This window comes from Glycine soja, chromosome 7, assembly GCF_004193775.1.
Source record: "Glycine soja cultivar W05 chromosome 7, ASM419377v2, whole genome shotgun sequence".
In the NCBI taxonomy this organism is placed as follows: Eukaryota; Viridiplantae; Streptophyta; class Magnoliopsida; order Fabales; family Fabaceae; genus Glycine; species Glycine soja.
This window is the reverse complement of record NC_041008.1, coordinates 32,951,982-32,971,859: the sequence shown is the minus strand read 5'-3', so window position 1 is coordinate 32,971,859 and position 19,878 is coordinate 32,951,982. Positions and strand designations below refer to the sequence as shown.

At 34.5% G+C, this 19,878-nt stretch overlaps 1 protein-coding gene across 1 annotated transcript; it reads right to left on the bottom strand.

The window, feature by feature from the left end:
* Positions 1–544: 544 nt before the first annotated feature.
* On the bottom strand, positions 545–7,313 carry LOC114419325 (GTP-binding protein ERG). Its single transcript, XM_028384981.1, has 8 exons — positions 6,716–7,313; positions 5,878–5,967; positions 3,752–3,897; positions 2,464–2,622; positions 2,269–2,335; positions 1,874–1,981; positions 1,633–1,772; positions 545–1,119 (listed from the first exon to the last, which is right to left on the bottom strand). Exons 1-8 carry the CDS (start codon positions 7,163–7,165, stop codon positions 1,032–1,034), a joined length of 1,248 nt encoding a protein of 415 aa, XP_028240782.1. The 5' UTR covers positions 7,166–7,313; the 3' UTR covers positions 545–1,031.
* Positions 7,314–19,878: the final 12,565 nt, after the last annotated feature.

The window sequence follows — 19,878 nt, the reverse complement described above, 5'->3', positions numbered from 1 at the left end:
TAGCCTATTAGTGAATCTAAGAAGTGACTCTTGTTTGAACAATCCTAAATGCCACACAACCTATGCAGAGTATACAATATATAAAAACTGGGGTAAATCTTAACCTTCCATGTCATAAGATCTTTCATCAAATGGCACAATCCAATGGCTAAAGAAAATAAAGATTTCTCATTGCCAAAGATAAGTCATGATTCAAAGTGGCATTATTCATAAGCTAAGATGATTTAGCATTTTAAATAGTTCACAAAAACAAAATAGGATTAGGCCAAACTCACTAAAGACAGTTCCAAATAGAAAATAGTTCAAGAAATTGTGTCCATTAAGTCCAAACAAACTATTTCTTAAGCAAAATGGTGACTACGAGTAGAGTTTCGTTTTAAAAGAAAGAAATCCTAAAACATTGAGTTTTTCTAAGGTCAAGTGGATTGTTAACTCAAAATTAAAATGAAAAGAAATCCTCTCAAGAGGAGAAACCAATTTCGAATTTCACATATAACTTACCAACCACGGGATGTTAGATAACATAAACGGGAATTTACCAAAGTTTGATAATCAAAATTGCTGTACATAAGATTATACAATAACAAAGTCTCTTGTCTCATTAAGTGGGGAGGGGTCATGGGCAATTTTAAGAGCACCCAATGTAACAATCGTACAACTATAGACCAAAAGTGCTAGTAGTTTATTTTGATAAAAACATGTATAAATCAAATTATATTTGAGTAAACAAAAACAAAATATGAAAATTTCCTTCAGAAATTCATGCACAAAATAAACTTAAAGAGTCCAACTCCTTAAACAAGGGCAACCGAATGGTAAATGGCACAAAAGTTTGCTTGTGTGATCACCAATGAACTCAACCTGTGTTCACTATACCCATGATTTTCCCCACGATCACCATTTTGTTACTTGTCACTTTTGCAGACTTCATGTGTAAGTGTAAGACACGCCACAGCTTTGGCATTTCAATATAGCATAACATGGAGTGGCAAAGAAGGTATACTTCAACATCAAATCTATTTTTGCCTGGTTCACTTTTTATGCCTAACTCGGAGAATTAGATGCACTTGCTTTTTGAAAATGGACCTTAGCTCTTCATTGGCTTCAATTCCTATTCTCCTGTATTAAAGAAACATCAATAAACACAAAAGTTTGCAACCTCAACATAATGAAAACCCAAATAACTATTCATCTGAAGGAAGCAGGGAAGAAAAAATGAATCCAAAGCATACACTGCCTCAGACGAGATTGATAAGGGCATGCAGGGGGAAGGTAGATTCAAACAACAAACTGAAATAAAATAGGAGACCTATCCTAAGATGAAAAAGAACAATCTACAGAAAATGGAAATTTTCATGCATAAGAAGCTTCTATTCCTGAGTTCAGAAAATAATCATGATGAACCTATCTAAATACTCAAAACTTGATGGAAAGTAGACAACTATAATTTAAAATCTCAATTATAACACATAAGAAGATGGAGATACCTAGTTTTTCCCATATGCTAGCTTTGATTGAATTTAAACCACAACATTCCAATCTTGTCATATATTCAAAACAGGAGAAACCAAGAAAATAATAGTAGCAACATCTGTTTATCTACATAAAGGAAAGGCTAAAAATAAAAGTTACCCAATTTTTGAGCCATTCTTCCCCACAAGAATCTTGCATTGGCTTAATTTGTTAGTGATGAAGTGTTGCTCAATTCTAAGAGAACCATCTCGTAACTCTTTCCAGTCAATCAATCGATGTTCAACATCATACGGAATTTCCTGAATTGATAAATATTGTAAACTATTAGGTATTAGCCAAAGAATATATTTCTTACAAATTTTAGCTATATATTAGAAGAATCAATGGAAACAACAACTACCTGATGTACATGGTCCAATAACCTTTCACGCACAACTTCTAATGCTATCATCTTCATAACTTCCTCACTCATGGTAAATGGATCTTCTTCCCAGGGTCGTTGAACTGCCTATGCATAAGAAACAATTAAAAAGCCCGAATTAAATCAGGGACTGTCTAATCAAAGATGTAGAGAAGAACTATAAAAAATGTAATTGTAAAAGAAAATAAATGCAAATATGCATGGTAACAAAAACAAAGCAATCATGACTGTAAAAGTAATAACTTATCCACCGGGGGGGGGGGGGGGTAGGGCAGTCTCATCCTATGCCCCAAAAAACACATTGCTGATCCTTAGAGGAACTATCAAATAATTTTTTTACATCTAGTAGACAGTAGAAGTAGAAAGATGCATGCCTGCTCCATCAAGTACTGAGTCAGATCTTTTACTCCAGACCCCTTCAGTCCTGATATCATGAAATACCTAAATAATAATAAGTAAAAGAAAAAAAGTATTAGAAGCTAGCTTAAGAACTAGAGTCAATACACACAAAAGTTACAGTCATACTGCAGACCATTGTCTACCCTGGTCTTTCTACAAGAGAACCCTACCTTTCATATCCAGGAAGATCTTTGAATTCTTCGGCAACCTTCAATAAGTCTTTCTTTTTCTCTACTAGATCAATCTTGTTCATGCACAAAATTCTCCTTTGATTTGGAATCGATCGAGCTCCCATTCGTTTAATTAATTGTATCACTCTTGAATCAGGCCTGTATTGATCAAATATTTAATAGGATGGGGATGGGGTCAGCAATAACAAGAATAAAGAAAATCTGCCATCAAAAAATAAACTATAACGATGAAAGAAGGTTAAGAAACAAAAATATGGTAATAACAGATGGCATTTGAGGTGCTAGTTTAACAAAACAATCTATGGAAGTCTACAGGGTTCAAGTCTTCCAGACAACCAAAAGAGCAGTATATCCCTTGTGGAAATAGAGGATTTTGAGATTGGTGTTAGTACACTGCTTGCTATCAATGCATGCATATATTTTTAAAATTCAAAGAGATGCCAGAAATCCCAAAGTACTGTCCAACTATTAAGTTAAGCAGCAATCAAAATTTAATGAATATCCAATTAACTGGGATATAACAGGCCAATCAGCATACCAATACATGCATACAAATATTTTTAAAATTCAAAGAGATGCCAGTAATCCCAAAGTACTGTCAAACTATTAAGTTAAGCAGCAACCAAATTTAATGAATATCCAACTAACTGGGATATAACATGAATGCTAATAGATAAGCAAAACATATTCATATCAAACTTTCTGCAGATTCAAAGGTATATCTTATAGGGAAACACAGCCAAAGCCATATTTGCTAGGATAAGTAAAATAGAAAATTTGGAAGAATCTAAAATATGAACTCTTGCTAAAATAATACTTATGATAAAGGAATACTATGACTAATTACCACGATATTTTAAGTGATCTCCCCCCTCCTCCCCTTTTCTTGATTGAACATAAACAACTTTAACCTGAGTTCCTTATTTGCAATTCTCTCAAAAAACAATAGGCTCAATTTGGATAAACTTATTCATAAGCACTTATAGGAAAAGGAAAAAAAGTAAAATGAATTGAGCTTCTCCCATATGTTATAATCAACTCGTGCACTTTAAATATTTATAAAAGTTTTCTCTTTTAACTTCTCCAAAAGTTGAGATGATAAGTTGAATTTAAGTTACAATAGAAGTTCAATTCATTTTACCTTCTTATTTTCTTCTCCTATAAGTACTTATAGAGAAGTTTATCCAAACAAGGACTATATATAGAAAGAAATAGGCTAAAACACGAGTATAAGACTACTCATCAATTTAAATAATAAACCTTTGACCTGGTAATATGTCTATGAACGTCAAAAATGACTATGAGCACTTCATAGAGATTGACTGAACTCCAAGCACTTTCAACACGGACCTTGACATCCCTATAAGGAAATCCACCGCAATTCAACATGAGCCCTGGTGTATCAAAAAAACACTGCATATAGAATATTATACCACTGTGAGCATGTAGCCAAGTAAGATGTATTATTAAATATCATATTAAAAATCTATAAAGAAAAATAATGAAATAGAAATATCATGGATAACAATGCAAATCTCCTACGTTCTTGATAAATATAATCAGCAAATCATAAACAAATGACAAAATGCAAGGCCTACAAGTGGTAGTTTGAGAACAATATGAAGCAGTGGAAGTAGTAAAGCTGTAAAGGTAGAGTAACAATTTTGGGGTTTTAACAAGCTTGCACAAAGTTTAATTGGTTTTTAGTCATAAGCTATATAACTGTTCAAGGAAATCTGCAGCAGTGGGTACTTCTATTGTAAGCTACCACCTCCTGAGACACCTTTTCCTTGTTACCTATCAGCACCATAGTTGACATTTAACTTTTTTCTAGTGCTCAATGCACACTCCAAATTATAAACTCATTCAAGTTAAATGTTATTGTTGTTGAGCAATGTTGTCAAATGGTGGCACCATGGCCAAATGGTGTGGAGGCTTTTTTGCTACCCAACCTCCAAAGGAAGTTTGTGAAGGGAAGCCTGCTATGGCGGCACCATAGGCAACAATGGCATGTTTATATGGCAGAATTTCTGCCTTCTGCCATCTGCCATTGATAACATTGTTGTTGAGAAACATACAACAGAAGCTCCTATGTTAATATTAAGCATTAAAAGAGGGGTGCAGGGGGAGCTTTTTCTAATTAAATTATTTACTTGCCTCCAGCGATCATCAGGATTACATTTCACAAGTGCCAATATAATGTATATAAGAAGGGTATATAACTAGCAGTAGATTTGAAAAGATATCCTACCTGCTAGAGGTGAAAAATGCATTAGCAAAATTTTCTCATTTTACAATGAGATTTTTTCTTCAATTTTCAGAATGAATCACCTAAAGAATATCAAGGTTCATTAAAATTGATCATACGTATACTGATATACCAATAGTAATAGAAATGGACCAGATGGCCTATTACTATTACTACTTGAATATTTTACCAGCTCAAACATAATTTTATAAGTATATCATTCTCAGGCTGAAATCCATATTTTTGTTTTGGAAGGCTGAAAATATATATATTATTAATAAGAGAACGAGTACCAGTGGTACCAGAAAAAGAGAATACAAAGCACCAAGGTGCTACCCTCCAAAAACAGCAAAACAGTCAGAGAACAACCAGATCCAGCCCCACTAATCAACGAAACTGGATATATTAGAGGACCAATGATTGAAACTAGTACTAAAATCTTTATCCTTAGCCTTTAACCAAGACCAAGCTAGAAAGATACCATGGTCCATGACTTTCCAAGGATCAAAAGGTTTTCCTTGGAAAACCAGCTGATTCCTATGCTGCCATATAGAACTGGTTAAGGCAATCCACCACCCACACCTTGTACTATAGTTCACATTTGTCCCAAACCCATCACAGAATTGATAGAAGTGTTGAACAGGATTAAAGGAAAGTGGACCTACTACCCGGACCCAGCTCAAAGATTCCCACCACAAGCCATTTGTCTTTTTACAATTAAAGAACAAATGGCCCACATCTTCCTGCAGACAATCACATAAGGGGCAAGAGGCTTCCTGAGTGATGACATTTCTTCTTAAGAGGTTGACCTTGGTAGGGAGTCGATTCTTAAGAAGTCTCCAACAAAAAATGAGTGCCCGAGGTGGAATGTGCAGCTGCCAGATTGTCTTAAAAATCTTGTCTTCAGAATTATATCAAAATATATCCATATAATCAAGCATTTCAAATTATATCAAAATATATCCACATTTTGGCCTCAAATGAGAAAACCATATATCCACAAACAAACTTATACTCATTCATTGCAAGTATTATATTCTAAATCCATAATAGCATAAACTTCTAGCTCTAATGCAACAAGCTACATGTACTGTCAGTGTTCACTTTTACACACATGAAGTAAAACAAGCAGCTGAGTCACTCACAATTTGGGTGTCTCCTTTAGTTAACACTCCCACAACTTCATGAGTTGTAGTATTCGTCTTCCGAGAAACTGCTGCCACCTTCGTCCCAACCTATGACAAATAAAAAAAAAAGCATACATCATATTGAAAAATCACTCAATAAGATCACTGACCATGAAGGATACTAGAAGCAAAATTCTGCACAAATACAGGAACATATCAACTACTTCTAAATAAATTCAGCATCAATTCAAATTTGATTAACAAAGTATTTATCACAACTAACTCATCCAAACGATAACAATCACCCTAAAACATTAATTTAGTCATGTATCATCTTTGCAAACAGGAATTGCAGAGAATATAATCAAATCACACAAGGTTTTAAAAAACAGTCAGCAACAGCAAATTCAGCAAGAACGTCAAGGTTTCTCCACGACTGAAACTGTGGCAACACAAGCTGCATTTATCCACAATTTCCATAAAAATCAGTCAGCAACTGCAATATCGGCTGAAATGTTAAGGTTTTTTGGTGGTCTCCAAAACAGAAAAGTCTGGCTATATGAGTTGCATTTGTCCACAATTTTTCATAAAAAGCAGTCGGCAACCACAATTCTGGCCACAATGTTAAGATTTTTAAGGTCTCCACAACCCGAAAGTGTGGCCGCATAAGCCGCATTTGTCCCCAATTTTTCATATCAGTCTAAAATTTTTTTTGTAATATATAGGATCACCGTGAAGCTGGAAACGTAACAACAGTCTAAAACATTGAATCACGATTCACAACACTAAAACTAATAAGCATACTAACTCAACTAACTTGAGAAATTGTGAACGATAATGATTAGTTGGAACGAACCATGTAATTAGTCAGCGCAGACTTGCCAGCATTGGGGGCGCCAATGATTCCCACGGACAGCGACTTCTGGTCGTCCTCCTTCACCAAGCCCGCTCCTTTCCCTTCCTCCTCTTCGTCTTCGCCCTCGTCCATCGCAGCTTCGAGAAGGGCCTTCGCGAGGGCCCTTCTCCGCCTCTCATCCTCCTCCTCCTTCACCCGCAGCTTCCCCTTGGGGCCCTCTTCCCCGAACACCACCCGGTCCGCCCTGGCCCGGTACTTCTCGTCCCACGTGGGCTTTGGCTCGGGCTTGAGCGTGGGCTCGGCCTCAAGGGCGTAGTGGGAACTATCGAAGACGGAGGAGTCGGTGGGGTCATCGTGGTGCGGCTGTGGTTGTGCGGAGAAGAAGGCGCGAAAAACGGTTGCGGGTGTTGGGGAATAGAGGGTTCTTCTTAGGGTTCTCAGAGCTTTCATTGTTGGGATTCAACGACCATGGAACTCTTGCTGTTGTTGATGGAGATTTGGGTTGGGGTTTAAGGGCTTTCAGGGTTTGGTGAAGCGGAATTGAACTTCCCAATCTACTCACAACGGATTTAACGTGGATTAATAAGGAGAAAAGAAGCATATTAAAAGAGTCTGTTTGTTTCACATATTTAAAGTTTATTTTCATAAATAAATACATTTAAATTAATACTAGTATATTGTTACGGCAGACCCTTTGTTGAAGTGGCCCAGATTGGACCATGAGAAATAACTTGTTATCATAGGTATGTTTAATAACATTTTTTATTGTTTTTCTGAAAATATTATTTTATAAAGTGTTAATTTACTTTTAATCCTTATGTAACAAAACAGTTAGTGAAAGTAATAGATAGTATGCATCATAGTCTGATAAATTTTGAAGGGTAGGGAGATTTTTCAGTCATTCTTACTTCTTTCTCTGTTATATGCGTGATAGTATGATAGATTTTGGTGGTTCATTTTTTTTGTTTGGGTTATTAAATTGTTGTGATGATTGTGTTAATTCTCGTTTTGGGGAAAAAAATGGAATGTGTGAAATGTAGGTTTTACAGAAATTGTAAATCATCATTATGTGTTGGATGGTAGAGTTAGTTTAACATTGGTGTTGTCTATTTTGCAGAACTTGTAGTAGTTTTCATAGTTTTTCTTTATTTTGTCGACATTTTATGAGTTTGTTGTTTTTGTTTTTTTATTATATTTTGTGTTATGCAGTTATGAAGAACACTAATGCATTGCAAGAAGAGTTAATTCTAAATGGTATAAGAGAACCAGCATCCAATGTAAGGCTGATATATATCATTTTGAATGATTTTATTGATTTTTTTTTCATCCCAATAGGTAATAATAGTTTAATTATAATGGTCACATGAAGGTGCTTTTTTTATGTCTCAGGTGGGACTTGGTGATGGTTTTAATGGTGAAGATCAGTTTGGCTTTTATGATGTTAAGGAGAACATGGGTATTGATGATGGTATCAACGATGTTGTTGAAACTGAAAATGATGTAAGTGAAGATGATGCAAATGAGGGTAGTGATGTAAGCAAAGATGTTGCAGCTCCTAAAGGTGAACCAATTATAATAAATGGCTGCTGGATATAGTCAACTTTGATATGAAAAATATAAGCAGCAATAAGGTTGGAAGGTATGGATTTGTTGATCTAGAGTTGACTTATAGTTACAATTGTTGATCTAGAGTAGACTTACAGTTACACAATGGTTTTGTTGTACGCAAAGCAAAGTGCTTAAAAGTGGTAACGGTGAAAGAATGCAACTAACTTTTGTTTGTTCTAGAAAAGGTCATAGAGAAGAGAGGGGGCTAACAACTTAAACACAAAACCATGAACCAAGAAAGGAAATTAGGTGTGATTGTAAAGCCAGGTTTCATGTTCATATTTTTCCCAATAGTCGTTTGTGTGTAACTAAATTTACAGATCTACATAGTCGTTAGCATTTGGTCTAAGCTTATTGTGTGGTGTTAGCAGCGCATAAGAAGTTGAGTGCTACAGATATTCTAGAAATTGATACATTTAGAAAAGTTGGTATAAGGCCTTCTCAAATGATGGGTGATGGAAGCTTGCTTGTGGGACTTCTATGGAGGTTGGATCTTTGAGCTTCAATGAAGTCCTTTAATGGTGATTTTTCACCATGGAGATGCAGCGAAAGACAAAGGAGAAGAGGTGAGAGGAGGCGTCATCCACTAAGGAATAAGCCATGGAAGAAGGAGCTTCACCACCAAGATGAGCCTTGGATAAGAAGCTTGGAGAGGATGCTTCAATGGAGGAAAAGAAAGAGGGGGAGAAAGAGAGAGGGGGAGCACAAAATTGAAGAAAAAAAAGGGAGAGAAGTTGAACTTTGAATTGTGTCTCACAAGACTCTCATTCATCAAACTTACAACAAGTATTACACATGCTTCTATTTATAGACTAGGTAGCTTTCTTGAGAAAACTTCCTTGAGAAACTTCTTTGAGAAAATTTCCTTGAGAAGCTAGAGCTTAGTTACATACACCCCTCTCATAACTAAACTCACCTCCTTGAGAAGCTTCCTTAAGAAGATTCTTAAAAAAGCTAGAGCTTAGCTACACATACCTCTCTAATAGCTAAGCTCACCCCCATGAAAAAATACATGAAAATACAAAAAAAAATCCCTACTACAAAGACTACTCAAAATGCCTCGAAATACAAGGCTAAAACCCTATGCTACTAGAATGGCCAAAATACAAGGCCCAAATGAAGGAAAAACCTATTCTAATATTTACAAAGATAAGCGAGCTCATACTTAGCCCATGGGCTCAAAATCTACCCTAAGGCTCATGAGAACCCTAGGGTCTTCCCTTGGATCTCTGCCACAATCTACTTGGAGTCTTCTATCCAATGCCCTTGTGAGATAGGATTGCATCATTCCCTCCACCTTGGAAAGGATTTGACCTCAAATCCTAAGGTTCTTCATACTCCGGGCTCCTTCCCTCGACACCTGTAAAAAGAACAAAAACATATGTATTAGTAGTGTTTGGTATGTTGAAGTAAGGTAAGGTCTGAAAACCCATTTCCTGGGCATCTTCACATGAAGGAACATGGTTCCTCACCAACTCAATGAGTAGTGCTACAAGTATAGAAAAATATGGGACAAACCTTTTGTAAAAGTTTGTTAAGTCATGAAAGCCCCAAATTTTTCTTATACTTGGTGGAGTGGGCCACTCAAGAATGACCTTTATTCTCTTAGGGTTCATGGGAACCTCTTGATCACTATTTGAAAAATTAAGAAAAGTAACACAATAAAATATACTTTTTTCTGTATTTTCATATTGATTATTCCTACCAAAAAGTATGACAAACCTAAGGTGTCCCATATGAGTACCTAAGTTTGTATTGAAACTAAAAATAAGAACAAACCTACCTAATGGGTCCCTATGTACACACACCATGAAGATGTTAGGTGTACGAATGATTTTACAAAAGAGGGTTGCACCACTCAAAACATTCATCATACCACCTATTTTAGGGACTTGGTGCCTAATAATACCTATTTTGGGCACCAACAAAGCACAAGGATTTAAGCTCTTGCGAACCAAACCCTCATCCAACAACTTCTTTACTTGAGGAATAAACTCAAGCCCAAGAGGTGTGGCAATGCTAGCAAGTGTCTTTTTACAAAAGAGAAAATGTGGAGGTTGTCTAAGAGGGAAAGTTTCTTTAATGTTTGTCTTTATTGTAAAATGAGTTTTCTTCTTAGCTAAACTCTTGGAGGAGACACTTACCTCCTTACACTTCTCTTTAACCACTAATGGTTGTCCTTCTTCTTGGGGGTAGATTTCTTCACTAGATTATTCCCCTTTTGCTTCTTCACTTTCACTAGAGGAAGGTGAAGTAGTAGCCTCATCTTGGCTACTATAAATGTCTTGGCCCCTCATAATCATGGTTTTTGTGGTGGGGCATTGAGAAGTAATGTGTCCTCTTCCAAGATATTTAAAGCACTTTATAGAGCTAGTTTTCTCTTGCATACTAGCCTTAGGGGCTTGCTTTTCTATTGTCTTCCCCTTATCATCTTTGGGCTTAGAATGTGTCACCCCTAAGATGCCTCAACCTTGGTCTTTCTTTGGATAAGAGTGAGAGTCATAAGATTTTGATGTAGACTTCTTTTTAAATTGTTGCTCTACCCTTATTTCCCAAATTAAGTTAGCCTCTACATTGTCCTTCCCATGGAAGTATGGGAGGTTAATGTTAGCCTCTTGAGGCTTTCTTTTCTTTTCTCTTTTATGGGAGTGAGGTCTAAGATGTGACCTATGCCTTCCTTCGTAATAGTCACGAAGTTCTTCACTTAGGCTCTTGCAAGAGTTATGACTACTATAGGAGGCATGTTTTTCTCTTTTCATTTCTTTCATTATTTTTCTTCTTTCTTCCTCTCTTATTTTCTTTCTTTCATCTTGACTTATTTCTTCCACTCTTTTTTTTCCTTTTTCTTTTCTCTCTTGTTTTTCTTTCCATAACTTGAGGGAACTCAACTCATCTAAGATTCTAGATAAAGGGTCTTTATGACTAGTACCCTCGCCATTAACACTAGATGAATGATGACTCATGTTGGTTCCTAAGTTGTGGTTCTTTCTTGTTGGAGGTTTGAAAACAAAAGATAAAAGAAACTATGGTTGAAACTAGCCAAAATAAACACTAAAAGAGGTGTGAAAGATAAAGAAAAAAACTAATTGGTAAAAGGAAAGCTATCTAGGCGGTTTGACAATGGAAGGTAAAGGAAATAAGCTATGAAAGTAAGCAAGAAATGTAAACTAGGTGAATCCTAAGAGTGTTTGGATGACCACATTCAAGGTTCCCAACAAAACACTCACTATCCTAAGGAAAAATTGTCTAAAATTATTACACACAAATGGAAGTTTGGTAACCTATTGGAGGCTCCCAACACACTTCCAATGAAAGGCCTTTTTGTTACAAAACTTGAAAGCAATGAAGGTAAGTAAATTGCAAATTACAAAATTACAAAATGGTCCTCAATTTTGGTGGTTGTTCTCTCTTTGGTGATTCACTCAATTTGGAGTGCTTCTTAGTCCAATAGCTCTTAAGGTGGTTAGCCCCTTTCTTCTTGACTCAAATTCTTCAAGGGATGGCACCAATCCTCCTTCCAATTCCCTATATGGCAACCCACAAACAAGGAAACAAAGAGACAAGCAATAACCAAAGACCAAAAAAATGAAATGAAAGCTAAACCAATGGAGTTTTAACTAGACAATTTTTCAAGGATTACTCAACAATTAAAGCAATGAAAAGGACATAGAAGCAAGCTAGGACTCAAAGAGAAACTTAGAATGGCTCTAGAGTAGAGTAAAAAAACTATAAAAAAAAAAAAGACTCAACAAACCTCTAGCTTTGACACTTGTTTTCACAGTAATTTTCAATTGAAATTTCAGAACTAAGATTGTTATAACATAGGCACCAATTATAGAATAAATTTTGAGCCAAAAGAACAAGCACACTTCCCTTTCACCTTTTTTTTTCCTGGATATTGATTTTTCTGCCAACTTGTGTGATTTTTAGTATTATTTTCTTTTATCCAAATCACTTGGTTCTTTTTGTATAACTTTTTTTCAGATGTCTAGAAAATTCAGTAAAAATTTCAGCTCAAAATTCGAAGTAACCAATTCTCAGTAATTTTTACAAGTTTGTATGTCCAAGCTGCCAACACCAGCGATTTTTTTTAAGCATGGTATATTGATTGTCTTGGGATTACTTTCAACCTTCCTATGTATGTTGAACTCACTAGGATTGTTTACCACAGTTTTAGGAGTTCAATATTCACTTAGGATCAACATTTCACCTAGCAATTCAATCACCAAAACTCAAATTCACAATAGACACAATCATAAGGAAACCTAAAAGTTCAAGAAAAGGTTCACAATCAAAGACTCACTAAGAATTTTGCATGAACATGTTAAGGACTAATTAACATGAAAGATTTGACTCAAATCAAATAATAGGCTAAAAGAATTTCATACACTCATGAACAAATGAGTTAGACAAAGAAACAAGAAAATAAAATTCAGCACAACATAAGAAATCTTATGTGACAAGTTTCATGACTAGACATGACTTCTATGACAAAACTACAATAGGTGAACAAGTCACTCTAGATTTTTGAGGTTTTCTTCTACTTTAATATTTTTGTAAGAATTTTATGGTTTAGGTTTCAGCCACAAAAAATAACAAGACAAAACTCAAAGGAACCTAAACTCAACACAATTCATGGTTCAAGAACAAGAACAAGAAATTTGAACCATAGAAAATCAAATCTAGCTTCTATAGAAAGTTTAATCAGTGGAAACTCTAAAGAATCATGTTAAAAAAATTTAGCACAAGACATGTGAGGAGATACATGGAGAAAAATGAAGAAACAACAATAGAAGAGAAGGTAAAGCAAAAAATGTAGATGCAATTGCCTTTGATGTTTTGATGATGATCATGATGATATGATGCAATTGATGCAAATGGGCTTTTCAAGATTAAATTCAAGACAATACTTCAAGATTACAAGTCACAGCATCAAGATGATCACTAGTATATTAGGAAGGGAATTCCTAATTGAATTAGCAAAACGTTTGGCCAAGTAATTTAAATTAAAAAGTGTTTTTTAAAGGATTTACTCTCTGGTAATCGATTACCAGAGGATGTAATCGATTACCAGTGGCCAAATATGTTTTATAACAGCTACTAAAATTTGAATTCGAAATTTTAGACTGTGTAATCGATTACACAATTTTGGTAATCGATTACCAGCAGTTAATAAACGTTTTAATTCAAATTTTAAAAGCTGTAATCGATTACACAATTCCTATAATCGATTACCAGACAGAATTTTCAGAAAAATAATTCTAAGAGTCACAACTTTTCAAAGGCTTTATTCATGACCACCAATGGTCTATATATATGTGTGTGACTTATAACACGAATTTGCTCAGAGTTTTTCAAAACAACAAGTGTTTATCCTCTCAAAGAGCAAAATCATTTTATCCTCTTAAGAATTCCTTGGCCAATTCAATTGCAATTCATTAAGGAATTATTTGAGTGCTCAATCTGTAAAATCCATCTCTTTCTAGGGAGATTCATTCTTCTTCTTCTCCTCATTCTCTAAGGGATTAAGAGACCGTGGGTCTCTTGTTGTAAAGGAATTGTAAACACAAAGGAAGGATTTTCCTTGTGTGTTTAGAACATGTAAAAGGAATTTACAAGATAGTGGAACTCTCAAGTGGGTTGCTTGGGGACTGGACGTAGGCACAAGGGTGTGGCCGAACCAGTATAAATCTGAGTTTGCACTTTCTCTTCCCTTAATCTCCTTTGTTTATTATTGCTTTATATTCATATTCAAATTGTTTTATTTGAATCAATATTTAAGAAGTTCATTATTAAGGGAATTTATAACTTGAATAAAAAGTGAAATAGATTTTTAATTGGGGAAGTAGTTTGGAATATCTTAATTCAACCCCCCCTTCTTAAGATATCTGAGGCCACTTGTCTAACAAAAAATATATGGAGGTTTAAGGAGCACCTACTTGAAGCTCTTGTGCTCTGATACCGCTTGATGGAAGCTTGCTTGTGGGGCTTCTATGGAGGCTGGATCTTTGAGCTTCAATGAGTTCCTTTAATGGTGATTTTCCATCATGGAGATGCAGCGGAAGACAAAGGAGAAGAGGTGAGAGGAGGCGCCATCCACTAGGGAATAAGCCATGGAAGAAGGAGCTTTACCACCAAGATGAGTCTTGGATAAGAAGCTTGGAGAGGATGCTTCAATGGAGGAAAAGAAAGAGGGAGAGAAAGAGAGAGGGGGGAACACGAAATTGAAGAGAAAAAAAAGGAAGAGAAGTTGAACTTTGAGTTGTGTGTCACAAGACTCTCATTCATCAAAGTTACAACAAGTGTTACACATGCTTCTATTTATAGACTAGGTAGCTTCCTTGAGAAGATTTCTTGAGAAAACTTCCTTGAGAAGCTAGAGCTTAGCTACACACACCCCTCTCATAACTAAGCTCATCTCCTTGAGAAGCTTCCTTAAGAAGATTCCTAAAAAAGCTAGAACTTAGCTACACATACCTCTCTAATAGCTAAGCTCACCTCCTTGAGATGAGAAGCTAGAGCTTAGCTACACACACCCTATAATAGCTAAGCTCACCCCCATGAAAAAATACATGAAAATACAAAAAAAAATCCCTACTACAAAGACTACTCAAAATGCCTCGAAATACAAGGCTAAAACCCTATACTACTAAAATGGCCAAAATACAAGGCCCAAATGAAGGAAAAACCTATTCTAATATCTACAAAGATAAGCGGGCTCATACTTAGCCCATGGGCTCGAAATCTACCCTAAGGCTCATGAGAACCCTAGGGCCTTCCCTGGATCTCTGGCACATTCTACTTGAAGTCTTCTATCCAATGCCCTTGCAGGGTAGGATTGCATCAATGGGGGTGTTTGCGAATCTTGCTGGTGGATATGATAAGATTGGATTTCGTTGCAAAGATGTGTATAATTATGTTGTACACCAAAGAAAATGACACTATTCCAATGTTAGTGATGCTTTAAATTTTCTTTGTGATTTGGGTAAGAAAGACTCATTATTGTTTGTAAGCACATTGTTAATGAGGAAGGAAGACTATAACAACTTTTTGGTGTGATGGAGAAAGTCAAGTGAATTATGAGTTCTTTGGTGATATTTTAGCCTTTGATGCAACTTATAAAAAGAACAAGTACTTGGGCCCCTTTGTGATATTTTTTGGAGTGAATCATCACAACTAAAATGTTATTCTTGCAACTAATCTTGTTTGTAATCAGAAGACACCTATTTTTGGCTTTTGGAGAAATTGATGGAAGTAATGAAAGGAAAAACATTGGTCTCAATAATAATCAATGGTAATTTAGCAATGAAAAATGGAATCAAAAAAGTTTTTTCCTATGCATATCACTGCTTATGTGCATGGCACTTGCTTCTCAACACAACTTCAAATGTGGGTGTTAATTCTTTCTTGCAATCCTTTAAAAAATCCATGTTTGGTGATTACAAAGTTGATAAATTTGAAGTCATTTGGGAGACATGGTTGCTAAGTTTGGATTGAAAGAAAACAAATCGGTTTAAGAATTGTATGAGAATAGGTGCACCTGGACGACTTCTTACATAAGGGGGAACTTCTTTGTTGGAATCAGAACTACATCTCAGTGTGAAGGATTTCATGGTCATTTGAAAAAAATTGTGAACTCTAAGATGAGTTTGTATGAATTTGTTGAACAATTCCATAAATTCTTAACTTAATTTCATTTTCGAGAATTGGAGGATGATTTTGAGTCCAATTATGGTGACATTATTTTGTAAACTTCCATGTGTTTGTTGAAGCCGTCTGCATTAAGTTTATTTACTAGGAAGATATTCTTTCTTATTAGGCCAATTTTGCACAGAACATCATTAACGAGGGTAAAGGATTGCCATGAAATATCTTCACAGTCCATTACATTTCTAAATTTGGCAATTACTATTTACACCCCTTCTTTTACTAATGCACCCCTTCATAGTGGTCATGAACATTTTCAACACTCCAACACACCTAATTTTTATAAATTTTAATTAGAAGGGGTAGGGTTCATGTAGTGGATGAAGAACAAAACAAATCCAAGGCTAATTGCTAGCTTCTAGTTCCACTCACTCACTATATATTCAGCTCAACATAATAATATTTTGGGTGTTACTTGGTGCACCCAGCATTTTTGCTGGAGCACCCAGCACCCGTGGTGAAATGGCAAAAATGCCCTTCATCCTAATACTATAAATACTCTTACTTATCCATTCATATAGCGCGAATCCTATGTCTCCTCTGCCTACGGCCGCTTCTTCCTTTTCCTCTTCCTCTAATCTGCATTGGCAATAAAGCTTCCTATCACTGTTGGTGCTTGTTCCTCTTCCACTCTTCCGTTGGTGCTTGTTCCTCTTCCGCTCTTCACTTCTTTAGTTGTTGTCGTTCATTGGCTAATCTTCTTCCAGGTAAGTGGTCCCTTCCCTTTGAAGTTGTTTTTGTTGAAGTGTTTAATGATTTTTTGTTATTATGATGTTGTTGCATGATTGTATTATTTTTTGTAATTGGTTTTGGGTGTTTGTTGTTGTTGGTGTTATTTTTTTTAAGCTTTGCTGGAAAAAGTGGCATGTTGCAGACCAAAACCCATACGGATTCAAGATCCGTATGACCCATATGGATTTAGGATCCGTATGGGTTTTTTTTTGTAGTTAATTGAAATTTTTTTCGTTTTATTTTTTGTAAAATTTATTTAAGTTATTATTAAAAATTTGATAGTGTGTTGTTGCCAGTGATCCATATGTATGGTATTTTTTTTAATTTTTTTAAATTAAAAACGTATATTTAAATATTTGTTTGTTACAAATTTTTTAAAAAATTAATTAGCATTACTGCCACACGAATTCGTATGGTTCATACGAATTGTCAATGTATTTTTTCTAAAAAAATTAAATTAAAAAAGAATGCTTAAATTTATTTTTGTTGCAATATTTATTTTTTATAAGTTGTTATGTATTGTAAAAAAATTATTTTAGTTATTTACAAAAATTTAATTAGTGACACTGCCATACAGATCAGTGATCCGTATGGTTCATATGGATTGACAATCCGTATAAATCATATGGTCTGTATGGTTTTTTTTATTTTTTTTTAAAATAAAAAAGTATGATTAAATTTATATTTGTTGTAATATTTATTTTTGGGTAAATAGTCATTTTGGTCCCTGAAAGTGTAACTCGCTGTCAATTTGGTCCCTGAATCGAGATAAATTGCAAAATAGTCCCTGAAAGTGCAATCTGTTAGTCACGTTAGTCCCTGCCGTGAATGGAGTAATTAATGTCGTCAGTTATCGCTGATGTGGCTCGTTAAGTGCCACACAGACATGATTATGTGGATTTTTTATTTCTAATTTCGTTTATTTTAATGAAATGAGGGACCAAACCGAAAGTAAAAAACCCTCATATATCCTCCTCCTCTTCTTCTTCTTCTTTAACATAACCCTTAAATAGAACCTATGCCCTCTTCTCCTCCTCCTCCATATTTGCACTTCTAATCATCTCAATAGACCTCAAAAATCGCACCATTTCGTTCTCTCTTACTATCAACAATGTCGCAGAGGAGCAATGCATCATCATCTCGAACAAGAGTTTCATCACAAGTTGTTCTTCTTTGTGGTTGTGGTAGAAGAGCTGTTAGGCGTGTTGCTGGAACAAATATTAACAGAGGAAGGACGTTTTTCACTTGTTCAATTAATAAGGTATGTCTATTTCACATTTATTGATTTAGGGTTTTGATTTCACATTGGGGGTTTGATTTAGGGTCTCTATTTGGGGCTTTTCAGGATGAAGTTGGATATTGTGGGTACTTTATTTGGGTTGATCAATTGATTGAAGCACTTGGAGTTGATGATTCACTTGGGACATTTTCCATGGAACAAAGAAGACAATTTGGAAGAGAGGAAGATAAGACAATGTGGAAAGGCTCAAGTTAACTCAAAGCTTGATTGTATGGGGATTGAAATGAAGATGTTTAGAACAATTGTCTATGGAATGTTCTTAATTCAATTGTTGTCAATGGTGGTGTTTGTATGTATTCACAAGTACTAGGAATATATATATTAAGTGTAATGATGTAATTTGAGTCTTAGTGTGTTCATGTTGTTATCTACTTGAATGCTTTTAATCAATTTGATGTAATGCTAATCTAAGGAATGTTATTTTGTTGTCTTAGTATGTTCATTTTGTTGCAAAATTGCAAAAGATTCAGTTCTGCATAAGGGCATAATCTGTCAAAAAACAATGATGCATAATTGTATAATTGGAATAATGCATGCTTTGTTTGACACATCAGCGATAACTGACGGCGTTAACTACTCCATTCACGGCAGGGACTAACGTGACTAACAGATTGCACTTTCAGGGACTATTTTGCAATTTATCTCGATTCAGGGACCAAATTGACAGCGAGTTACACTTTCAGGGACTAAAATAACTATTTACCCAATAAAAAATCCACATAATCATGTTTGTGTGGCACTTAACGAGCCACATCAGCGATAACTGACGGCGTTAACTACTCCATTCACGGCAGGGACTAACGTGACTAACAGATTGCACTTTCAGGGACTATTTTACAATTTATCTCGATTCAGGGACCAAATTGACAGCGAGTTACACTTTCAAGGACCAAAATGACTATTTACCCATTTATTTTTTTATAAGCCGTTATATATTGTAAAAAATATTATTTTAGTTAATTATAAAAATTTAATTTGCGTAACTGCCATACGAATCATTGTGTGGTATTCTTTTTTTAAAAAAAAAATAAATTAAAAAAAATTATTTTTAGTTTTTTTTGTTGCAGTTTTTTTTGAGTTATTTTTAAAAAAATAGTAGGTGTTATGTATGGTAAAAAAATTATTTTAGTTATATTTATTAAAATTTAATTAGTGGTATTTTAGTTACATTTTAAGTATTTTTTAAATTAGAAATAATTATGTTTATTTCTTTTTTTGTTGCAATTTTTTTTTATAATTCTTGTAGTTATTTTGAATTTTATTTTATTTTACTGATTTTGTTAAAAAATTAGTATAATTATTTTTTAGTGTATTGTAATCATTTGTGAAATTTAATCATGTATTGAAATTTTATTATGTATAGACTTTTTTGGTTAGTTTTGTTGATTATTTTTCTGATTTATATGTTAGTCTTCCTTTTTATATGATTTGGCTAGTTTTATTATTTAATTATGTATGGTAATATAAGATTACATTTGATTAGATTAGATTAGATTTCCTATATTAAGAGTAAGATTAGATTAGTAAGATTATATTAGATTTCCCAAATTAAGAGTAAGATTATATTAGATTTCCCAAATTAAGACTAAGATTAGATTATATAAGATTTCCAAAACTAAGACTATATTTAAATTAATTAAAATTTGTTAGTTATAAAAATAATTCAATTGAAAATTATAAATAATTTTTATTATACAAAACATTGAAACAAATATTTTAATTGTATAACAAATTTGTAAGTTATAAAAAATGATTGAAATCAATTATTAAAATATATTCATTGAATATAAAAAATACGATAATTATTATGCAAATA